A 15746-nucleotide genomic window follows, 5' to 3' on the forward strand; every position below is an offset into this window, starting at 1 on the left:
TGCCGCCTGCCGCCTGCCGCCTGCCGCCTGCCGCCTGCCGCCTGCCGCATGCCGCCTGCCGCCTGCCGCTGACCCTCGCCTGGACTCTGACTCCTCTTCTCGCTCGCCTCGGATGATCCCATGCCCGTGTATGACCTCTGCCTGTCTGACCCTGCTTATTCTGTGGACTATTAATAAACCTGCTGCACGTGGAACCAGCTGTCTGTCTGTTTGTGACAGTCTGGCTCCAACATGGCAATTTTCTTTATTTAGTTGGAGCAGGAAGTAAAGTAAACCATTTTCTAAGTCCAGTTCTCTGATACAGTCAATGGGGGCAACAAATGAGTTGACCTGAGATGGTTGCCAGGGTAACAAACCAACTAAATTTTACATCTTTATCTCTGTTTGGACATTTCATCTGGATGTAATGAATGATGCAGACAGTTTATTTACGTTTTCAAGTCCAAAGATCAGCCTCAAGTCTAGAAAGTGAAAGTGCTTTCAATGCTTCAATCTAACAAACTGTAAAACTATATTTTTTAGCTTTTAAACCGTAACTTTTTACCATAATTACGAACAAACCTGTGATAATGCTAGTGTAAATGCCGTAAGCTGAATGTGGCTGCTGAAGATGCTCGTGCTGATAGCTGAAGATGCTGAAAACGCTGAAGCTGAGAGCCAGCTAAAATATTAGCCACAAAAAAAACTTAGGTTAGCCAAAACAGTTGTAGCATGTAGCTAAAAAAAAATAGATAAACTTAAAAACAGCCTAAAAACAGAAAAGTCCCTAAATTAGCCAAAGCAGCTAGCATGTAGCTGAAATATTAGCCAAACTCCAAAATAGCCCAAAAAAATCTTCGTAAATACCAAAAAAACCAGCAGAATACCTTTTTTTTTTTTTACCCGGAGAGCTGGATCCTGCAGATCTACATTACTTTCTCCTGAAAGTGTGAAGTGTGGAGCGCGTGTTGCTGCGACAAGATCATCCTGACGGAGTTGGAGCAACAGCTGCAGACCTCAGACGCCGGCTGCAGAATGCACACACTGCCAACAGCTGCATGCGCATGCATGTGCGCAGCCACACGGCCTTCGCAGCTCGAGCACACAGACGCATACAGGATGCCATTGTTAACAGCTGGCTGCAGCCTTACAGCTGCTGGGCTTCAGGCACGCCAAGGGAAGAGGAGATAATGCGGCGTGGCAACCCCGACTGTCAAAGCTGTGAAACAAAGAGAATAGAGCATGAATGGAGCTGTTTTTAAAAAACATTCTTTGTTCAGACATTTTCATACGATAGTCTTCTGACATTAAAAATTAAAAATAAAGAATCAAAAGCTGATTTAAGCAGATTTACTCTGGATCAGTTAACGATGGAATAAGAACAGACTTTAAAAAGGTTTTTTTGAGAAGTAAAAATTTGGAACCAAAAACACTTAAATTTCAACTTCACGTTTCCTTAAACATCTGCTTTATGAACTCCAGGACAGTTTCCACCCATTAAAAAATTAAATATTTTAGACATGACTAAAAAATATATTTAAATGTAATTCTGCTCCTAATGGAACTTTGCAAATATGTTTTTAAAATTTTCTACACTGTGGTCATGTGGTGTTTTTGTTAGTTTTATTATTATTTATTCTGGTTTTAACAATTTTAACACTAATACTACGTTATTGTTTATTTTTACTTTTAATGACTGATGCATTTTTAATTTGGTAGAAAATGTCATTAGTAATTTATTGTTTGATCCATCCATCCAACCGTCCATTCATCCATTCTTTCATCCATCCATCCATTCTTCCATCCATCCATCCATCCATCCATCCATCCATTCTTTCATCCATCCACCCATTCGTTCATCCATCCATCCATTCTTTCATCCATCCATTCTTCCATCCATCCATTCTTTCATCCATCCATTATTCCATCCATCCAACCATCCATTCTTTCAACCATCCATCGATCATACCATCTATCCATCCATTCGTTCATCCATCCATCCATTCTTCCATCCATCTATCCATCCAACCATCTATTATTTCATCCATCCATCCTTTCTTCCATCCATCTATCCATCCATCCATCCATCCATCCATTCTTTCATCCATCCACCCATTCGTTCATCCATCCATCCATCCATCCATCCATTCTTTCATCCATCCATTATTCCATCCATCCATCCATCCATCCATCCATCCATCCATCCATTTTTTCATCCATCCATTATTCCATCCATCCATCCATCCATTATTCCATCCATCCATCCATCCATCCATCCATCCATCCATCCATTATTCCATCCATCCATCCATCCATCCATCCATCCTAACATGTTCCCTTTCATCCTTAAATGTCAAATCTCTCAGAATAATGACTGTAACAAATCAATGGAATGAAATAATGAATGAGCAATAAACAAAGTAGAGATAAAGACTGGACGGTTTGTCCCATGCAGGGAAACTCCTGGGAGCCGTGAGGTCCACGGCCTGTTAGTGTCCAGCTACAGCCTGAGAGGGAGGAATGGAGGGATGGACAGGGGGTTCCCATGCCCCAGAGGCCTCGGGGGGGTGGAGGAGGTGGAGGCTGGTGGGGGCAGGTGTGACATCTGGGGCCTGACCTCCCTCTCTCCTCTCTTCATCTCTGCCTCCGTCCTCGCCGGTCTGGATGCTGCTGCTGCTCTGTGTCCTGGTTTATCTGTGGTCAGAAACCCTTTGGTCCATCTCCACTCTGATAGAAGTTCTGTTCATGTTAACTTCATGGTACGCGTAATTATTTCTGATGTTAAAAGTATCACAGTAGAGACTCTTACCAATGTCACTAACACATTTAAACATGATTTTGGAGCATAAAGTTGGATAGATGGATGAATGAATGAAGGATGAATTGATTGGAGTGTTGATATAGGGAAGGATGGATGGATCAATGGATGGATGAAAGAATGGATGGTTGGATATATGGATGGATATATGGATGGATGGACAGATAAATGGATGGACAGACGAACGGAAGAAAGAATGGATGGTTGGATATATGGATGGATATATGGATGGATGGACAGACGGACAGAAGAAAGAATGGATGGTTGGATAGATGGACGGACGGACAGATGGATGACAGATGGATGGATGGATAGACGGATGAATGGATGGATGACAGAAGTATAGATGGTTGGATGGATGGATATATGAATGGATGGACAGATAAATGGATGGACAGACGGACGGAAGAAAGAATGGATGGTTGGATAGATGGACGGACGGACAGATGGATGACAGATGGATGGATAGACGGACGGATGAATGGATGGATGACAGAAGTATAGATGGATGGATGGATGGATAAATGGATGGATGACAGAAGTATAGATGGTTGGATGGATGGACAGATGGATGGGTGGATGGATGGATGGATAAATGGATGGATGACAGAAGTATAGATGGATGGATGGATGGATGATTGTCTTCATGAAGTAAATCAGGTCGGAACACAATAGTTTAGTGTAATGCTGGAAAGTTTAACTTCTTTGAGCACATTTTGTTTAAAATTTATTTACAATGATTAATGAATAATTATTTTAACAATTAGCAGCTAAATGTGAAATTATTAATGATCTTTATGTCTCATTTGTGTTTTGTTATATTCAAATTTTCCTGTAAAAGCAACAAAACATTATTATTAAAATGTTCTTAAATTATAAAAATGAAAAATAGCATTTATATTTTTGACATACTGCAGCATAAAAAGTCATAAAACAACATTTTTTAAATAAAAATATCCAAAATAGACAAAACCACAAAGGTTGCTCAGAGTTTTGTCACTCTTGAGTCAGAAAATTGTAAAAATGTTTTTTCATTGTTATCAGACCAAAGCAGAGAAAGTCTTCTGATGAAAGAGTTTAGTGGAGAGTCAGAGGCCTGTGGAGGAGATCCAGCCGTGGAGAAGGAAAGGATCAGTTTTTCCAGGAGTCTGTCAGCCAGAGAAAGCTGTCAGGAGAAGCCTTTATCTCTCTAATGCGCCGCATTACACCCAGTCTCTGAGCAGCTGGATCAAACAGATCCGCCCGGGATCCCTCCTCCTCTGAGCAGATTAGGACTGTGAGCAGTCACACATCTGTGATGTTCACTCTGATCTGGATGAAGTGGCTGTCCACACCCGTCCAGGGTGGCACCCGGAGGGGGGGTCCTGGAGCCGCACCCACCCACTCAATCAGAGCCAACTGGTGGGCCGTAGACCTCTGAGGCCTTCATGTCTCTTCTGATGAGGGAACTTGTTTGGTTTTAGGTTCTTGCTGGGAGTCAAAAATAGCCGAGGAGATGATGGAGGTCCCGCCGCTCAAGCGAGGACTTCCTGGTTTGTTGGGAAGCGACAGCATCAGGAAGTGACATCACATCCTCTGTGACACAGTGACAGGGCAAGCCTTTTTATCGTTTGATCAAAACCTTGATATCAGGCTGTTACAAGCCTAACTAGTTGTACTTTAGGCATTACTAGTTAACTAGTCACATACAAAATGTCTGAAAGTTCACTAGTAAGGCTCCTGTAAAGCTCACTAGTTAAATAGTGCAACCAAAATATCACACCAGTGAGATGTATGTAAGTTTTACTAGTTGACTAGTGAGAGAAAATGTTTCACTAGTTCACTAGTGCAGCGTAGGTAGCCCACAAGTGAACTAGTTATTCACTATTTCACTAGTGACTTACATAAAAATGCACTAGTGAACTAGTAAGAAAATATTGTTGCACTGCACTAGAGAACTAGTGAAATTACTCTCTCTCAATAGTTAACTAGTAAGACTTACACACGTCTCACCAGTCAACTAGTTTGAATTTTGAATGTCACTAGTAAAGTAGTGCTACATTTTGGTCACACTAGTTAACTAGTGAGCTTACATGAGCCTAACTAGTTAACTTGTACAGTATATGCATGTGACTGGTTAACTATTAACACTTAAAGTACAACTAGTTAACTAGAGATACCCCAAAGCGGGAACTTGTTAATTAGTAATGCCTTAAAATGTGCACTAGTTTACTAGTGGGTTAAATTTGCGCTTGCTAGTCAACCAGTGACAACCTCAAAAGGCCACTAGTTAACTAGACATATGCAAAATTTCTACAAGTTTACTAGTAAGGCTCCTGTAAAGCTCTCTGGTTAACTAGTACGACCGAAATTTCGCACTAGTGAGACGTATGTAAGCCTTACTATTCAACTACTGAGAGAGAACATTTTTACTAGTTCACCTGTGCAGAACAAGAAAGCCCACTAGAGAACTAGTTCTTCACTTGGAACTTTTATAAGAATGCACTAGTGAATTAGTAAGAACACATTGTGCTCACTAGTTAACTATAGGCTTTTTGCACTGCACTAATGAACCAGTAAAATTACTCTCTCTCACTAGTTAACTAGTAAGACTTACACACGTCTCACCAGTCAACTAGTTCGCACTTTGCGTGTCACTTGTAAACTAGTGTGATATTTTGGTTGCGTTAGTTAACTAGTGAACTTTACAGAAGCCTTACTAGTGAGTTTGTAGAGCATCTGCATGAGACTAGTTATCTAGTGGCCTTTTGAGAGTGTCACTAGTTAACACAAGCACAAATAGGATCCACTAGTAAACTAGTGCACATTTTAAGGCATTACTAGTTAAGTAGTTCACACTTTTGGCTATCACAAGTTAACTAGTTGTACTTTTGATCTTACTAGTTAGGTTTAAAACAGCCTGATATCACGGATATGGATGAAACGACAAGAAAGCTTGCCATAAAACACATTTATTCCAACATTTCCACATTATTGTGTCAAACATTTATGCTGTCAATAAAGTTTTTTGCATCAAAGAATACGTGTGAGGAGCTTAATGCTGCATGGCTCAAAGCTGGTCCCTCCTCCTCCTTTCCTTTGTTTTCTCATCGGCAGCTCTTATCTTTGACTGGTTGGAGGGGGCGGGGCAACAGTATGAACAGACCCCCCACCTGAGCACCACCTGGAATGAGAGACAGGTTTATTTAATCACCTGCTTGTTGTGCTGGGCCGAGCTAAAACCTTGTTTTCCTGGTCTGGATTTGGATCTGAGGTTGAAGTAAATCCAGTTTCCTGTCGTTTGCATCAGGAATGTTTGGTCTGGGTTTCTCGGTTCACTTCAAGTGAAAACTGTTTTTTTTACATGTTCTTGTAACATTTTTCAGAGGATATATAAAGAAAATTCCATCAAATCGCTGTGAATCAGACGCAGGTGAAAAAATATTGTTTGAAAAAGAACATATTTGTGATGTAGAAAATATGCTGATGCATCCACTGGCAGACAAATAGCTCCATGAACGTCTTCGCCTGGAATCTGGATGCACTGCTAATCTCAGATTGAGGTCGTGAGGGGCTGTAAACTAGCAGGAGTGATGGGAAGAGGGAATGGGCTTACTCTGCACACAAATCAGAGGTGAGTTTCTCATTTTTGTCTTCATAAATAACTTTATTTTAGTGCAGAAACACTCAGTTTTAGTTCATGGGCATCCATCTCCCTCACTTGTCCATCCCTGCACCACCTGTCGCCCCTCTCAGGTGAGACGCCGCTGATCCAGCATCACCTGGACGTTTGGGCGCAGAAAGCTCTGATAACACGACCGGGTGTGAGCTCAGCTCGTGTAGGAGGTGAGGGCACAAACAAAGGGCAGTTTCTGCAGCTGGGTGGTGTTCTCTGTATCTGCCCCGGGGGCAGGGCTTCCCCGTCATTGACACCCTGATACCGGAGCAAAGGGAGAGATCTCGCCGCCGCCGCCTCTGATGTCGACAAACGGTCGGCGTTTGAGTCACTTGTCTGGGTTTGTCTCAGATGTTTGGCTTTGTGGAGGAAATCTGGTGAGTGTGCTTTGTAGAATTGGAGTGCCCTACTTATTAAAACCCCAAGTCAAACCACCAGCGCCCCCTTCTGGTCATAAGAGGTACTGAACATACCAGGTACACATTTTCTGTTCTTTTTTTTTTTTTTTCTATCCAATTTTTTTTTTTCTGTCACAGATTAAAAAGAACACTTGCAGAAAAATTAAAAAGAAGTAAAAACAATACATTTGTTAATAAAATTAAAGTTTATATCACCAACTACATGATCCGATGTATTTTTATCTAGTTAATAGACATTAAATATAGCACTTGTACAATAAATGTAAAAATAGAATTTTTTTACTAAAATGCTGTCTGTTTTATCTTGATGGCCTCTTTAGATCAATTTATAAAGCTTAAATCAGCATAAATGAAACAAAAAAATGTCTGTAATGCAAACAAAATGCTGGCCTCTATTACAAACTTTTCTACATCATCACATAAACCTGCATTATAGTCCAATAAGAGCATTTCTTACTTATTCACTCACTGTATAAAGAAGGTTTGTTAGTTTTATCCAGCTTTGTGTATTGAGATCTGTTTCTGAAAATAAAATAAGATTTTTTTTTTTTTAATACACTAAATGTTCATAGAATCTTAATAAAAAGTGCTTTAAATGTTTGTTTTTCGGCCAAAAATGGTTGGAAAGGCTGTTTTTGCTTCCAGCTGCTGCTTCTGTAACCTGGGGGGGGCAGAGGTGCATTCTGGGTAGTTTAGACCCAGACGACAGCTGTGTCAACAGGTCCACACCTCATCACTGTTACCTGACTTTCGGTTACTCGAGCCTCAGGTGAGGTCTGGACACTTTCACTTTTCAATCTGAACGTGTTAAAGAGAAGAAATTACAGGAGGGAAACTCTCCTTCGCTGTTTAAGTCTTAGATTTATCAGATTTATGTGGAATAAATTCCTCTTTTTCCGATCTTGATCAGCTGCTTCATCTAAAGTGTCAACATGGCCTCAGGACAGAGGTCACTCAGGGTCAGCAGAGCGCCATTATCCATCCTCACGCAAAAGACGGAAGTCAAATTGTCAACTACTGACAATGAACTTCGGTGGATTTATTAGTTCAGACGGAGCCTTTTGTGCTCAAGAGGCTGAAAGTTCTGCAGAACCTCCACAGCCAGTTCCTGCTGCTCTTAAAGTGAGCAGAAATGTTTAATAATAAGACTTTGGATGAGATTCTAACAACTTTAACGAGTTTTAATGAACGTAAACCCGCCAACGAAAGCTCAACTGGATCAGGTACTAATGTGGCCAGAGGTCAGAGGTCACGGGATTCCTCTTGAGAACTTCAGTTCTTTTGAGTAAAAGAAGAAAAAACAGAATAAAAGTTTTTACTCGGCTGCATAAAAAGACTGAATTTATGCTAAAGTTGAAAATGTTCTGAGCTCCTGGATCTCATCAACTATATTAACTGGTTTAGGACGAGGATTTTTTCTGCAAAATAATAAAAAAATAATGCGTCCACTGATGGAGGATCTTCAAGGAGGTCCCCAGAGAAATAAAAATGTGACTTTCTGTACATTTAAATAAGGTTTTGGCTGCATATATACATTACATTTTCATTTAAACACTTGGGAAGTTTAAAATGTTTGTGTTTTTAAATGTACATTTACGTTTATTTTGTAAAATGTCTTTAAACAACACAAAACGATTAGCAGGAAAGAGATGAAATTTACAATAAAGTAGTTTGATCATGTTGAGACTTTTGACTGAATAAAAAGTTCATCATTTCTGAATAATCATCAGTAAATGTCCTTGAATTGAAATCAGGAGCTTCTTCCTACATTAAAGAGAAACTGAAGAAGTCACCAAATCTGGTTTGTTTTCAGCACAACGGAGGAAAACGACCCCAAAATAAACAGGAAACACAATTATCAGCTCATGACCAATTATTAAAATACAAGTTTTCCATCTGTTTCCATGTTTGTGTTCACAGCTCCGATATCCGAACCACAAACACTCGATCGCTTCAACGTCAGTTTGTGATTTTTGATTCCAAACAAGAAATCAAACCGTCAGGAGGAAACATCTGGACATCATTTGAGTCTTAGTCAAAGCTGAACATAATGAACAAACAAAGCCAAACTTTAAGGTCAAATCAAACTCTATTTTTGATTTTCAAAATAAGATTAAACATTTGAATTTAAGCTCTAATGTGTTTCTTGTTTTAAATCAAGTAAAAATTTGTTTTTATTTATTTTTCCTGCTTTAAATTTAAAAGTATAATAAAAAAAGTTAGCATAGACGCCGACACGTTAAAATAATAACATTCATAATAGTCCTAATGCTGTTTACACACGTGTGGGTATTTTTTTAAAGAGAACTGTCTTTAAATTCATGTTTTCCTCTTGAGTTCTATGGAGCTAAATTGTGGCCAATATAAATTGAAACCCAAATAAAACAACTTAATACTAAAATAAACGTAATTATTTTCTGGTCCAAATGTTATTTGTCTTATAGGTTTCAAAACTCCGAATTTTAATTTCAAAACTTTTTTTCACTTTCAACTTTTTTTTCTTCAGTTTCGATCTGAAATTTTCCATTTCAAAACTTTTGGCCGGGTTGTAGCGTGTTGGGCGGGGCTAACACGAAGCTCCAATCAAATGAATGAGGGTGGTAACTTAAGTTCTGGTGCTGAAATTTTCAGATTCAAACCCAGAAAAAAAGAGGTGAAAGTGGAAAAAGAGATTTGAAATTTAAATTTTGAGTTTTTAAAACCTAAAAAACAGAACATTTGAAGCAGAAAATAATTAAGTTTATTTTAGAATAGCAAAAAGTTTGAGCAGTGACCCCCCAGAGAAGAAAAGGCCTCCACCTGCTTCTGACAGGAACATGTCTGAACAGGAGGAAAAAGAGCGGCGAATCCGACGTCTCCGAGAGAGATAAACACTCTGATCTTATCTGACGTGACGTCGTGCAAACGAGCAAAAGGAAGTGGATCCTCTGAATGTAGTTTTTAATATTTAACTTCAAGGAAAACAAAAAAATAATCAGTTTCAGTCGTTTTAAAAAGTTCAAATAACTCCACGAGTGGTTGAGATTATTAATGATTACTTCAAATGTACATATATTAGGACCTATCTATATTTATTATTTTGAAGACATAGCAATGTAATTAAAATAAAACTGAAAAATGTTTTTTTTTGCAAAACTATTCTTATTAAAATGTAATTTAATTAAATTAATCTGAAATCCTTTACAAGGAAAACATATTTCAGTTTAGATCAATGCTTGTAAAAGTGCGTATTTTATTTAACATTCAAGCAAATGTTATTATATTTTATAATGCATGAACCACCGCATGGCTACTTCAGTGTGTTTAATGATATAAACAGAAAATGTTTGCCAGCGAACAACATTTAAAAAGAGAAAAAAATTGTTCTCAAACTAGATCTGTTGTGAATTTAAAGTGTGAAACGTAAGTTTTTCTTTAAAACACTTTTTTTTCCCACAAAAACACAAAAAAACCCAAAACAAAAAACATAAGAATTCTTTTAAATTTGCCTCAGTTGATGATTTTATTTTTAAGTTGCAGCTTTTTAGAAACAGTAGCAAAGATGAGAATGCATGACGGAAAGAAAACTCAAGTTCACATGTTTGGGTGTTTTTACAAAGTTCCTTTGTGAGAAATAAAAGCAAATACTTGTATCATTTTCCACAGGTTTATCCTGATTTTTTATTTTATATTGAGTTATCGTTTGAAGGCGCTCTATTTTAATGTCTTTCTGGAAAGCTGCATATTTTTTAGATTCTACAGAAACAGGAGATCATTAGAAAAAAATTTGGGACAAAAAAAGAAAACAAAACAGAAATTCTTAGATTAATCCAAAGTACAAATGCAAAAGTACCCCTACAGTTTGCTATCCCAGTTCTATCTGGTTGAAGCTTAACCAGGCAACGTTTTACCCAGAAGTTGATGTTTGAATCGGTTTCTCTTCTCAGAACCTGCAGCAGAACTCGCCATGAGGGTTTATCGAAGACAGATTGTTTTCATCTGAACGTTTGCCTTCTCCGTATTGACCGGATCATGAGCCCAAATCAGGCCCAACAAAACGGAAACCTGACAAGCAGCTTTGAGAGGAACCCCCCCTCAGGTCAAAGCTGAACCCAAACTTTGATCGTTTTTCTCATTCAGGCGGGAAAACACCGCTGATGATGTCTGCGGTGCATCAGAGGGAAGATGTTCAGCCTCACCAGCACTTTGATGAGTTCTATTTGTTTTATTTAACCCCCCCTGCATAACAGAGTGATGATGAGGGAGGGGTCAGGAGCTGTCTCCATATACTGGGATAATTCTCTCATAAGTCACTTGTGGTTATGAAGTAGTTATAAGTAGACCATAAAAACCTGTGATCCATGTTGTCACCTCATTACCGTTTGTCCGGCTGTGATGTCATCATTCAGTATGTTTTAAATCTATTTTCACCAGGTACTCAGAGTGTGAAGATTTTGGTTAGTTTAGGTGAAATTTTGATCCAAGGTGCAGAAAGATAAAGGAATTGTGAAAAGAGTCTTTTTGGTCCAGAACGACTGCGGGACAGAATAAAATGATTAAAGTACTTTTGTTAGATGATTTTATTATCTTTTGTTTGCAGACATTTGTAAATAAAGGTTTTCTGAAAACAATAAAATCATATAAACTGTTGAAATGGTTCTTCTTTGTCATAAAAACGATGTCATCTTTTGGTCGACAGGAAGTGGAGTTTGCACTGAAGTGGTGATGAGCACAGATCATTTTTAACATTCTAAACATATTTTTACACCAAATCAGGTAGAAACATATAAAGAATGATTTTACAGCCTCTTTCTGTGAACATTTTTCCACCTGTTTTGTTTTATCCATATCATTATGGAGCAAAAATAATAGAAAAAACAGTTTAAAGCTCTTCATTTTTGAAAACTTTCCCTCCTGTTCAGATCTTCAGGTCAGCGTCGGGCCTTAATCCCTCAGTCCCACATCCGAGTCCTTCCCAGAAACCCCAATCAGGCCCGGTGCCTGGAAAGCCCTTCAGCCGTATCGGTCGCAGCACCTTCCTCACAATAGACTCCGTCCTTCAGCTCCCAGCCCGCCGCCGGCTCATTAAGCATATGTCTCACTTTCCATTTCAGAGCAGAGATAGCATAGAAGTGCTCACAAAAGCAGAATTTTCTGGCCTGCTGCTCATCTCCTCTGAAAGTCTAATGAGAGCAGATCAGAAATAGCTGACAGTCGGGAGGAGACAAAAGCTCGGCTGAACAATGTGGAGCCGAGCAGCAAATGCAGATGATTCTGTAATGAGGGATTAAGTGGTGGATTATGGGTCTTTATTAAGATGTTTCTGATCCTCATTAGGCAGAATCTGGTATCAGGGCATCGATTCCCCGCTTTCCGGCTGGATTGGTTTCTCTCTGGAGGAAGAAAAGAGAGTTAGGAGGGAAAAAAGGAAAGAGAAGGGATGGAAAGATGCTGCCATGTAAAACGAGAAGCAGAATTTATGCTTAACCCTATATAACCACGATACACGGAATTTAGCATTATGAAAATGTTCCTTAAAACTCCAACGTATGTCACTTGGTCCGTTTTCTGTCCTGCAGTACATTCTTGTTCCACTAGGGGCTGTAGAAGGACTTTTCCTGCTCCTTTCAAAATGGCCGCCTCCATGACAGCTCAAAAACACTTTTGGAGGGAAAATGTTTTGCTAATTTTCAACTCCTTCTTATCACTCACAGAATAAGTGATTCTGAACCGACTGAAGCAACAACAGAAAATCCAACATCATGACGATGAACAAGCAGAGATGTTCCACAAATGCTGGAAAAATCTGTGCAGACCTCCAAGTCATTAACTGGACTGACCATCGAGTCTCCTCCATCTGCTGAGTGGCTCCACAAACATCACAAAACTCCAAATGTTCTTCCACATTTTCATTTGTTTTTCAGTGTCTGACAGTTCCTGGATTTCTCCTTCTGCTCCAATTGCTCCATTAGATTCACTTTGACATCTTTGTTTTGTCTTGTTTTGACTGAGGATGGAGCAGATGGAAACACACTCAGGTGCTCCAGCAGAAATATTTACATCCCATAATAACGGAGCAACACTGAGGTGCAACCGCAGAATCTCTGCTGTTCCAGTATTTATTCAACGTCGTCCAAGTTTACAGGAGACGGCCGCAGACATAACAGTTTTATTTCAGAGTTCAGACTAAACCTCCTCCACCTCTCAGAGGAGCTCCTCCCTGCTGAGGACGGACGCTCCTCTGAGGACGGGAACATTCACAGAAGTTTTAGATCAACTAAAGCTGAGATCCTGTCATCAAACCATTTAGTCTCTGAAAACGTCTCAAAAGTCTGTTTCTGTGAGATTTAGAGTTCTGACGTGTTTACATGTGTGTGAGATCTTCTTCAAAGGTCCTCATGGATCTAAGATCAACTTCCACACAGGAATCAAAGCAGGAATCCGTCATTCAGACCCTTCAGGTCTTCACTAAGTCTGTGGACAGTTCATCAAACGGATCAGGCTCCCCCTGCTGGCCATCAGAGGGAGTGCAGCTCTTTCTCGAGACCCTGCAGGCCTGGAGTTTGTAGCCACAGTAAAAATATAAAACTACTACCACTGTTTTATACTCTGTTTTATACTCTGAAAAAACAAATAAAATGTGCGAATCTATTTTTAAAGCAAAACCTAATAGAGGTGGAATTACACAGATCTGCTTCCTGCCACTCGCTTTAAAGCAATTATTCAAACCCTATTTGACAATCATGATTATACATGAGTACAAATATAACTATTTATGATTAATTGCTATGGCATCGTTTATGTATATGTGTGAATGTCAGGATTTCTGGAGCCTGATCTGGTCTGGAGCTGCAGCTCACACTAAAACACAGACGGTAGATCGGAGACGGTGAAACTGATTCCTGACGTGGGAGATTGGTTCAACCAGATGCAGGTCTGACTTTAGTTTTAACATGTCTCAACACCAGAATCAATTTGATCTCACTTTTTTGAAGGTGCGTTATGACCAGTAAGACTGACTCCTCATTTCTTATAGGCTGCTTTTAGACTGCTTTTTATTTTTTATTTAACCTTTATTTGACTTTTATTTTGAAGGTGCTTTAACTGTTCAAATTTGCACATTTGTTTGTATTTTGGTAAATTCATTTTCCCTCTTCGTCTCCTCACTTTGACTCGCTCACTCCTGAACTTTTAACATCAAAGCTTTGTGAAATCTTAAAATAATGCTCCTCTCTGTTTTGTCATATTTTTTCATGCATGAAGATTCAGTGATTTTTGTTGATCAATTCTATTTGTTTTGTTGTCAAAAATGCATAAATAGATAAAGTTTCAAAGTATCACCAGGTAAACTCATTGAATGCAGCTGTTTATTTATCATGTTAGTATAGATATTTGTTGCACTATTTTAACATTAATGTTAAATAACGTGCATAAAAGTACGTTTAATCGCCGTCTGACTCCAGACACTCAAAGAAGCTTCAGGATTCGGAGGGAAACTGATCAGAAGTCGAGACGTTTTTGACACATTGGAAGCAGTCCGTCCCGGTTTGTGTTCTTCTGCTCCTCAGATTGATTTGAAGATTCACATTCTAGATTTTAAAATGTCTTAAAGTTCATCAGACCTCCTCAGTTCTAACAAACCCTCCAGAACTCTCAGGTTCTGCTCTCTATAGCAATGAGAACCAGGACTTTTTTCAGAAGCTCACCTGTGGAATAATTTACCTGAAGATCTGAACGTTTCTTTGGAGATTTTTGAATATAAATAAGTACTCAGCTTTTACATAACTCATTTTAAGTATTTAATGGCTTTTATGGTCAAACATTTGTACATCTATCACCATTTGTATATTTTAATCTAAATAGTAGCTACTTTATCAAACTATTAGCCACAGAGTTTCTTACCAATTCATGTTTATCAAGTTACTAAATAATAAAAGTATAAGTTGAGTTTTTCATTTTGTTTTTACATATTGCTTAAATTGCCTTAAATGAATAATGTTAAGGATAGAATTACACGGAGGGCCGGATCCGGCCCCCGGGCCGTGACTTTGACACGTGTGGTTCAGTAAATGTAACATAAGGAAAGCAAAATGAGGACGCCGGCGTCAGATGTGGTTTGTGACAGCTTTATTCAGTGCTCAGAGTCTAATAGAAGGAGTCGGTGATGCGCCTCATGCTCATGAAGTGGCCGCCGCTCCAGCCCATGTTCATGAAGCTGCGGTACTCGCCGGGCCTCATGTACATCATCCTGCCTCTGTAGTGGGGCTGATCGTACATCAGCCAGTGGCCGTCCATCACGTTGCAGGACATGCAGTTGTTCATGCGGTAGCGGTCCATGATGTTGTCGCAGTCGTCCATCATCTCGTACATCTGACCCCCGAAGTTCTCCCTCTCGTAGATCCTCATCCTGTAGGATCCCCTGTACTGTAAAGAGCAAAGTAAACGTTTTAGAATTCAAATAAAATAATAGATTAATACAACCGAAAGATTTTAAACTAACCATGGGGATCATACGGCAGGACCTGATGCCTCCACTCCATCCAAACATGCTCATGTAGTCGGCGTACTCGCCCCTCCTCATGAAGTACTGGTTCCCCATGTAGTTGGTGCGGTCGTAGACCATGAAGCAGCCTCTCTCCACCCGGCAGGAGTGACACCTGCTCAGGTAGGAGGACATGTCTGGGCAGTCGCTCATGCACTCGTAGGAGCGGCCCTGGAAGTTCCTGTCCTCGTAGAAGACGATCTGGAGGGACAGAGACGTGGGTTGAGACAAAAGCTGCACCTGCTCACCTGGACGGGACCCGTGGAGCCCCGGATACCCAGACCCCCAGACCCCCGGACACCCAGGACCTCCGGACACCCGGACCCCAGGACCCCCAGGACCCCCAGACACCCA

General features: G+C 39.8%; 1 protein-coding gene across 1 annotated transcript in view; it reads right to left on the bottom strand.

The window, feature by feature from the left end:
- Positions 1 to 14960: 14960 nt before the first annotated feature.
- LOC112148503 (gamma-crystallin M2) overlaps positions 14961 to 15746 on the bottom strand; it is a 1020-nt gene continuing 234 nt past the window's right edge. Inside the window, exons 2-3 of the mRNA XM_024275685.2 lie at positions 15351 to 15593; positions 14961 to 15274 (exon numbers count right to left, since the gene is read on the bottom strand). Of these exons, the coding sequence (XP_024131453.1) occupies positions 14996 to 15274; positions 15351 to 15593 (522 nt within the window). The 3' untranslated portion in view covers positions 14961 to 14995. The remainder of the gene's footprint in view (positions 15275 to 15350; positions 15594 to 15746) is intronic.

The sequence above is a fragment of the Oryzias melastigma genome, linkage group LG9 (genome assembly GCF_002922805.2).
Source record: "Oryzias melastigma strain HK-1 linkage group LG9, ASM292280v2, whole genome shotgun sequence".
Taxonomy (NCBI): domain Eukaryota; kingdom Metazoa; phylum Chordata; class Actinopteri; order Beloniformes; family Adrianichthyidae; genus Oryzias; species Oryzias melastigma.